Consider the following 9,011-nt stretch of genomic DNA (forward strand, 5'->3'; position numbering starts at 1 on the left):
GATCGTCAAGGTCGACTCCCACAGAAAACGATAGCCACCATCTCATCGAAACATCGGGACACCTTTGCCTCTATCACTTGCTCGTAGACTTGCTCCTCCGATCACAATATCTACAGCAGCCACCCAAATACCAAAATCTGGATCAGCAATAGCCACCCAAATTCAGCCATGCTCCTTCGGTTCTTTTTTAGCCATGTAGTCGACAGCGGGCTGAAGTCCACTTGCTCCTCCAGTTCTCTTTCCGGCACCGATGTCGTCCAGCCACTCGAGCTCGGCACCACGTATGCACAGAGTGCTCGCCTCCTTCCACCAGATCCTTGGGTTCGAGGAGGGGAGAAAAGGGGCAGGAAAAGCCGACGAGGCTGCAGTTTCGACAGGGACAGAAGATGGTGTCGCTGAGGGGAAGGTGCTACAGCCGCCCGCAGCCGGTATGGCCATCGAGGGAGAGAGGAGAGCAGAGGCCGTGGGTGGTTGGGGCACGGGGTGAGTGAGTCGAGGAGGAAGGGGAGAGAGTCGCCTGAGGCGTTCCGCGTGGTCCGGCTGATTTGGAGGAACGCCTAAATTCAATATAATCAAGGAATATGTCGTTCCCTAGAATCGGTAGGTTCCGATTCCTTCGGCGATCTAAACACGAGAGCGGGATCTAGGAATGGAATCAACCCATGTCGTTTCGATGCGTAACAGAAACCAAATACACCCTTAAATGTCACACCTGTGGTAATTATCGTCGTCCAATATTTATACAGACAAATGCATTTAAGAGGCATCCGTTCAGGAGGAACCGACGCGACAGTTGCCTTGGCAACTACCTCCGGTTGGTACAAGGGGAGATTCCCTTCATAATTAACACATGTTAATTAAGCTTTAACAATTTGCACTCAATATTCAAGCAATAAAATTATAACGTCGGAGATTAATCATCTGACACAACAAATATAAAATGCATCTCATGTCGATGACATCGCCTCCACACACACACTCATCCAGACACATGTACACGCAAATGGACCCACACACCGACACATGCATCCACACACACGCACATATAGATCCAGTTCACACACGTCAGCTTACATAGACGCACAAGAAGAAGCGGACCAATCTGTGGTTGGATTGTTAAAGGGACTGTGGTAATCCCCAGCACATCAGAGGGTCCTGATGCTCGCATTTATTTCTGAATTTATTTCAGGATTTCCGACGATGCGCATTCAATGAGAGGAGACGTTCTCGTTGACAACGAGGGCCTATAACGACTTCGTAAATCTCAAAATGATATGCTGGCTCGGTCTTTCGAAGGTGCTCATAGGGGTAGGGTGTGCGTATGTGCGTTCATAGGAGTGAATGTATGCGCGTGTATATGATCGCTGTCTGTACTGATATTCAATTAAAAAATAGGCGCACGGGAAGAAAAAAACTAACACTAAAAATGGGGGGAAACGGATTAAACGCAAGTATAAAAAGGGTAACCTGCATGATTTTTTTTTAAGACAGCTCATAGATGGCCCACACGGGAAACAAAATATTTTCATTGAGCACCAAACCATTTCAGTGCAGACGAACATAAGGGGGGAGGGGGGCGGGATATAAGATTGAAGAATGCTGATCCTTGGTGAACACTTACAGAAAAGGGGGGAGGACCAATTTAGGATTGAAGATTGCTGAGGTCAGGGTCGGTGTTCACCTCACTACAGCATTTTCCAGTTGTAACATACATGATTGTAGGATAATGAAAATGAGCGGATCATCATCCTTCTAATGACGCCTTGCATGGTAACCCTCTTATCGTGTGCTTGCACTGGAACCTATAACAGATGATACGGATTTGCTCAGTTAGAAAGAATAAGTTCTGTAGATTGCAGCTCAAGCACCAATACAGGTTTCAGCACTTTGATAACAATTTAACAGCATAACAAAACAATATATACATTCAAGGTTCACTGCCCAGATGTCTGTAGTGTTTCGACTTCAAAGGATTTACCTCTGCACAAGTGCAATCACTAAGAATGCATACAGTTTATTAACATAGCCTGAGTTGTGAGTAGCACATTATTATGCAGTAAAAGAAAGGCAATAGATAGGTAGATAGATAGATAGATAGATAGATAGATAGATAGATAGATAGATAGATACACTCCATACTAACTCTCACATAATTATCGGTCCCAAATATAGAAGGTGCAAAATAACAGCAGAAGCTAACGATACTGATCGATGGCAGCAGATGATCAGAAATAATACCAGATAACATCTGACGGAGAAGATTCTGAAGTACAACATGACGGATCCACGATTGATGCAACATGCTTATTATTCTTTTGGTAGTATGCTGTATTGCATTTTATAGACATTTGCTGGGGTACAACCTGCTGGTAAAAGTTTTAGTTCATGTGTTTTATCTTCAAAATATTGGACGTTATAAAAAACAGAGTAAGTTAGCCTTCATAAAAGTACAACACCTTCTTACTGTAACGGAATTCCCGTTTTGGCGCGAAATCCAGGGGTATGTTCAATGTACAGGGACATCTAACCAGCAGAAACAGCTTGGTAGGGCCTTCCAAAACAATGGGTAAAGAAGCAGTAAGCTAAAAGTTGAATGCATCGTCAGCCAAGTCTAGTAAAACAGAATAACTAATACCTGTGTAAGATAAACTCCCTGCACCACATGATATAAGAGCTCGGACGGCCTAGAAAAATATATGTGCAAGTCAGTATTCCAAGAGCACAATGTTTCCACCATATGAGGATATAAGGCAATAACTTGTGATAAATGAAGAGAATAAAACAATATTCCATCATAAACTACTCAGTCATCTTCAATATCTAAACAGCTAGCTCCCCACTAACTCATTTCTCTCAGCATGCACACATGCCACCTCATAAGGCAAACATGCATGGAAAAACCCACCTCAACATGCAAACATGCAGGGAAAAATGCCCACCTCAACATGCAAACATGCATGGGAAAATGCCCACCTCAATAATTACATACAATAAATTAATGTATTTTTAGTTTTCGTTCTCATATTATTGATCCAAATAATCAAATATCATTAAGAAAAATGTTGCAACCAATTCACAGCACAATGTGTCGGGAATCATCTAGTATGACAAACGGCAGAGCAATAATCCAACGTTCTGGTATATGACAAACAGTTGTGAGTAGCAATTATTCATTTTGACCATCTGATGTACAAAGTAATGATGTACATACAAAGAAACGTCAAATTTTTATCTTAATTAAATGCTGCTTTCAAAAAACTAAGACATATACTAGTAATTGTCCTAGCCTCTACGCAAATGATACTTCATGTAGTATTTAAAAAAGGGAAGCTCACCTTTCGAGAAACAGACTGAGCTAACTTTGTTGTACCATGCCCTTTGGCACTTCCAGAATCAAATCTACCATGAGTAACTGTAATGTCATAGACAAACAAAGGTCGTACAAGACTCCCTCCCAGGATCAGGGCAACTCCTTCAATGGTAGAAACTTTATCAAGTGCTTGCTGAAAAGCAGAAAGTACCGTAGAGATGCCTTTCATTAACTTTTCCTGCTTCTTGATTCTGCATCTAACCTCCCTTTTTCGTGTGTTGTACTTTCTCTGATCAGAAGGTTTCAGTTCTGCCAATGGTGCTGTCATTTTTGACTAGAGATACCCATAAATTAATAAAAGGGTCATTGAGAAAATAGATGACAACATAAACATGCTTACTGCATACTGAACATACCATTTCCTCCTTTAAACCTGCAAATTCAGTTTCAAGACTCTGCAATACCCTGAAAGTAGGAAAAAATAAAATAAACTTGAAACAATCTGACAATTATATAGAAACAATGTAAATAACTGTGCTGCCTAGTATGCTCTGCTAAATGGATATACTCTGTAAGCCAGACTACATGTTGTCTTCTAGTTTATTCATGATTCCAACACAAAATTTAAACAGCACATTACCATCAGATTTGTTCAAGGTTCAGTCGCCATTGATGCGTGCATTTTCGGGGTGCATAACATTATGACCTTCGCTGCGGACATAGTTGTCCCAGCAAAATAGGACTCTGGGATGCACAATTTAGTACTCCCTCCATCCCAAAATAAGTGTCTCAACCTTAGTACAACTTTGTATTAAACTTAGTACAAAGTTGAGACACTTATTTTGGGACGGAGGGAGTAATATATTGGCAACTTGTCAAAATGCTGGTATCCAATTCACCCTTGAAACAAGAACCGTTAGTGACTGATGTACGAGTATCATATTTTTTTTAAACCAGGCCGGTGACCAAACCAGTCAGGCTGCTGCTACATTGATTAACTGGTCTGGCCAAGTGGCCAATCTTTCTGGACACTTCCGAATTTTTGGTCAAAATTTCATGTCACTAACTTCGCATGACATGAAGGGGATGAGCAGCATCTTCTAGATTGCTTGACAAAGGGATTAGGAATAAAGGACTGTAACTTGGCATGTGACAAGACGGGGATGATCGATATTTACCACCCTTCTTGAGGGGGAGTGTTGAATCGGTATGGGCCTGGCCCATCACCACTCTGGCCCATAGACCCCAAGCCCATGTGGTGGCTGACCTAGAACTAGAAGAGGGAAGGCAAGACGCTGTCTGGTGAGGTGCGCCGCAATACACGAGCCAGAGTTACATCAAGGTGAGGACTCGCAACTCAACACTCGGTCATGGCCGCTACCAATGAACATGTCACCAAGATCGACTACACCTTTATCCCCATCACGAAGCACCTACACCAACACCAGCCAGCAAGTTTGTGCCTGCAATCTGGCCATCAGCAGAGAACAGCATGCAGCCAGAATCCAACACCCACGCTGATGACAAGGGGCACAGCAGGCTACTTTCCCCACCTACAACCAACCCCAAGGCAATGGATGACCATCCCACACGCTTCTATAAGATGGAGTTCCCACCTATGATGGGGAAGTTGACCTGTTGGTCTGGCTGAGCCGGTGCAACCAATTCTTCAAGACGTAGCGCACGGCCTTCACAGAGAAGGTGAGCATCGCCTTCTTCCACCTAACGAGCAGTGCATAACTGTGGTACCAGCAGTACAAGAACATGAACCCTCAACATGGCGCCGCCGCCCTAAAATTAATCAATATTCAATTCGGACCTGATGCGGAGCATCCTAAGGTCATCCCCATGGACCTACCATCGTCTCATGAAGTGCCTAGTAGACCCATGACTCGATCACGTGTAAGAGCTCTTGAAACCGAGATGACATCTCTCCTCTCACAATTCCACTTCGATGAACATGAAGCATGGCTACTACCTCATATGGACACTTTGTGCATACTCAGGCACCAGGGAGAAGCTAAGGAGTAAGGACAAAAAGAAGAGAAAGATGGACGAAAAGACGGAGAAGAGGGAGGGCTGAAGGAAAAGCCCAAGCCACCGGACGACCGGCCGGGACCGGACGCCCGGCGCCTGAAGCCTGAGCCGAACCCCAACGAGCGGACGTCCGGTCCGGACCGGACGACCGGCGCACCAGCACCCGCGCCAACATCAGCGAAAGTCCGGAGCTACCGGGCGTCCGGCACCCCCATCACAGAGCAGAACCAGCGGACGACCGGAGGACACCGGACGGCCGGCAGCTCCTGAGACACCGGACGACCGGTCCCCAGCGGACGTCCGGTACCTGGCTGCGTCCAGATTTGGGCCCGAGGCCCATGTACCCCTACTTTCGCCCCCATTTGCACTTAGACTATAAATAGACCTCTCCCACCTTCTTTCTAGGGTTAGCATTGGTTTAGCTCATTTGAGAGATAGAGCATTGCTCATCCATATCGGATCTACTCCACGTGAGAGACCGCGGCCCCTCTTCGAAGAAGATCCACCTTGGATTCAAGACCCCTTTATAAGGGAAGATCCCCTTGTGGATTCAAGACCTCCTCACGGAGAAGAACCGGTTACCGTGTATCGTCCCTAGTTGTCCGTGGATTCGTGTATCGTTCTATGTACTCGAGAATCTAGCCCATGTGTGACTTATTCGTGTCGGTTTAGTGATTTCCTTTTGTGTTTTCCTTCCGTTCATCCTCGTGTTCTTCGTGTTTTCCCCGGGATCCGCTCCTTTCGTGAAAGATCGGGCGATTAGGGTCTCTACCCTACATCATCTTGGTATCAGAGCAAGGTTTATCACGATTTCGGAGCCCCCCTCTTCGTTTTCTAGCTTGATTTTGTTGTTTTTTGTCCTAATCCGAAAATCCCCACAAAAATAGCCCCAAATTTTTTTTTGTGTTTTGTGAGTTTTGATAATGTTTTGTTGGTTTTGATGCGTGAATTTGTTGTGTTGCAAGTAGATCTAGCCTTCCCCACCATCTTCACCTCGAAATCCCTCCTAAATTCACCATATTCCGCCCAAAACCGCCTCTCGGATCTGAAATCTCGCGTTGACCCCGACCACCGGACGACCGTCACTTCACCGGACGTCCGGCGACCCAGGAAGCACCGGACGTCCGACCCGACCGGACGACCGGCGACTGGACATCCGTCCACTACCGGACGACCGCTACTTCCACCACTTCATCCGCTACACCACCACCGACTTTCCGCAATCTTTGCCAATATCCCAACCCACACCACCACCTAACCGCTACCTACTCCGACGATTTTGGTCGCTTTTGGTTTTGAGAATTTGAGTTGCGGTACCGTATCCTTTTGTGTTTCGGCTATCTAGATACGGTTCAACATCGACATCACCGCCGCTCATTTTCGCCACGGACGCGTCATCAACACCGGTCATCAACAACGACCACCTCGACTACGACTTGGTATTCGTGCCACCATTTTGACACCATACCGGAAGCAAGACCGGTAACCTCATCTTGGTATTGGACATATCACTCTTGCCATTACATTGATAGCCATCATAGCCTTACTCCATTGTGTTGCTTACCCATTGAGACTAGCCATTGAATATTGCAGGCAACGAGACTTGTGCACATTAGTGATCATACTCCCCATAGCATACATACATACTCATTGTTGCCTATATTGGTATCATCTCTTGTGTCACAAAGTTGTCATCGCATACTCACTTGCTATCTTGGTTCGTCAAGCATCGCATAAGAAAAGAGCTCAAACATCAAAGAGCCAACCAAGCTTTTAAGCAAAGAGGAAAGATAAGCAAAGAGCTTTTAAGCAAGAACCATAGCATCATACAACATTAAGATTGTCATACTCGATCATCTTGGATCATATCATAGCAACACCTTGCATAAAACATATTTGGGATAAAAGTCATTGCATTTTTGCTAAGTAGGTTGTGCACAAGTTCTTGTATCCGCCTATCGTGCAATCGTGCTAGCGTCTCTCTAGCGTTGTGCAACAAGAGCATTTTTGTGGATTTCACATTTTGGCTCACCCTTGGTTCCACAACCCCACTTATCTCTTTGCGCGTGTGTTTTCGTGTACCGTATATGCTTGGTCTACTTGTTACATTGCATCTTGCGAATCTTCTTCAACATTATTGAATCTTGCTTACATTCACATTAAAAATTGTGCCACCATCCTAACCAAGCTCCACCATAAACTTTTATTTGTGTAGATGTGAGAAACCGACGAGAATTCGTACCAATTGGGCTATTTCCTTGTCCTACATTGGAGTGATCATCGATTCACTTTCAACTTCGGTCAAGGTATATTTGGTATTCATTCTTCTCTTTCTACCACTCACATTTGTCTTAGAATGATGGATAGGCTAAGTACTTCTACCAACCCACTCTTCATGGAGCAAGACGACGACATGAACTCTTTCGTCACCAAGAGTCACCTCTTTGGTGCACAACGTGCTTTGCATCAAGAGCAACAAGCTATGAGTGAACGCATCGACAACCTTGCCGCCGACTTGCGACTTTCTGAGCAACGTACAAGGGACTACTTCGACCACAAGCTCGACGATCACAAGCAAGAGAATGACGCAAGGATGGACGAGATTCGCGCTTTGTTTCTCAATCGCTCTTCTTCCACTTCAAGAAGGGGTCATTCAAGTCGCCATTCCGACTTTACCCCCTCCGGCTCAAGTACACCGACATCGAACACTTTTCGTCGAGCCGCGCGCACCGACCGTCAAGCAAACATCAATCCACTTCGGGACACCGACTCTCAAGAGCGCCGACGACGTCAAGCCGAAGAAGCCTTTGCGCTAGCTCGTGAACGACAACAACAACGCCAACATGAAGAGGAAGAACGCGCGCGTCTACACCAAAATGCACAAAATGCCGAGGCTCAACGTCAAGAACAACAACTCCGTGACGCTCAAGCACTTGAGGCGCAATAAGCTCTACGCGATGCGAGTCGAGCCGTTGCCGACCGAGGCCGTCAAGCCCGTGAAGAAGAGGAAGCACGTCACGAAGAAATTCACGAACGACGATTTCAAGCTCCCATGCATCATATAGTTCCTCCTCGAGTTCGACGCGCTCCTTCACAAGCTCGCCAAGACCATCAAGTTCATCAAGAGCATGGAAACATTGGGAATCCTCCACGACAAGAGCAACACGAGGTTGACACCCTCCGCGTCAAGAACACCACAAGTTGGACAATCATCTACAACATGGGCGTCATCATCCCCGACCCCAACACAATGAAGAACAACGCTACGGCAAGCTCAAGTTCACCATGCCCAAGTTCAACGGAAGCAACGATCCCGAAGAATACCTTTCATGGGCATTGAAGGTCGACAAAATCTTTTGCTTGCACAACTACGACAAAGAGAAGAAGATCGTATTGGCATCCCTTGAGTTCCAAGACTATGTCTTCATTTGGTGAGAACAAGTTATCGAGCACCGAGAGGCAAAAGGTGAACCACCCATCACCACTTGGACACAAAGGAAGGATGTCATGAGAGCAAGCTTTGTGCCTACATACTACAACCGCGACCTCTGCAAGAAACTTCAACTACTCAAGCAAGGAACAAAGAGCATTGAAGAGTACTACAAGGAGATGGAGATTGCCATGATACGAGCCAATGTCACGGAAGATGATGAGAAAACAATGG

General features: G+C 45.6%; 2 protein-coding genes across 5 annotated transcripts; one reads left to right on the forward strand and one right to left on the reverse strand.

The window, feature by feature from the left end:
• Positions 1-1,495: 1,495 nt before the first annotated feature.
• LOC125528936 lies at positions 1,496-5,659 on the reverse strand. 4 transcript variants are annotated; one of them, XM_048693351.1, is made up of 7 exons: positions 3,951-5,659; positions 3,727-3,775; positions 3,336-3,644; positions 2,636-2,684; positions 2,457-2,551; positions 2,239-2,366; positions 1,496-1,802 (listed from the first exon to the last, which is right to left on the reverse strand). In XM_048693351.1, the coding sequence occupies exons 2-7, from the start codon at positions 3,727-3,729 to the stop codon at positions 1,745-1,747; spliced, it is 642 nt and encodes a 213-aa protein (XP_048549308.1). In that variant the 5' UTR covers positions 3,730-3,775; positions 3,951-5,659; the 3' UTR covers positions 1,496-1,744. The 4 variants fall into 4 exon arrangements, with proteins under 4 accessions (XP_048549308.1, XP_048549307.1, XP_048549310.1 ...); XM_048693350.1 differs by having other exon boundaries at positions 3,727-5,659; XM_048693353.1 differs by having other exon boundaries at positions 2,239-2,363; positions 3,727-5,654.
• Positions 5,660-7,842: 2,183 nt separating this feature from the next.
• LOC125528937 lies at positions 7,843-8,688 on the forward strand (the record flags this gene model as incomplete). The annotated part of the gene is given in 1 exon segment (XM_048693355.1): positions 7,843-8,688. A coding segment is annotated over 1 exon segment (56 nt), but the record flags the coding sequence as incomplete, so codon positions are not given.
• Between the last annotated feature and the right edge of the window lie 323 nt (positions 8,689-9,011).

This window comes from Triticum urartu, unplaced genomic scaffold, assembly GCF_003073215.2.
Source record: "Triticum urartu cultivar G1812 unplaced genomic scaffold, Tu2.1 TuUngrouped_contig_5225, whole genome shotgun sequence".
Lineage (NCBI taxonomy): Eukaryota > Viridiplantae > Streptophyta > Magnoliopsida > Poales > Poaceae > Triticum > Triticum urartu.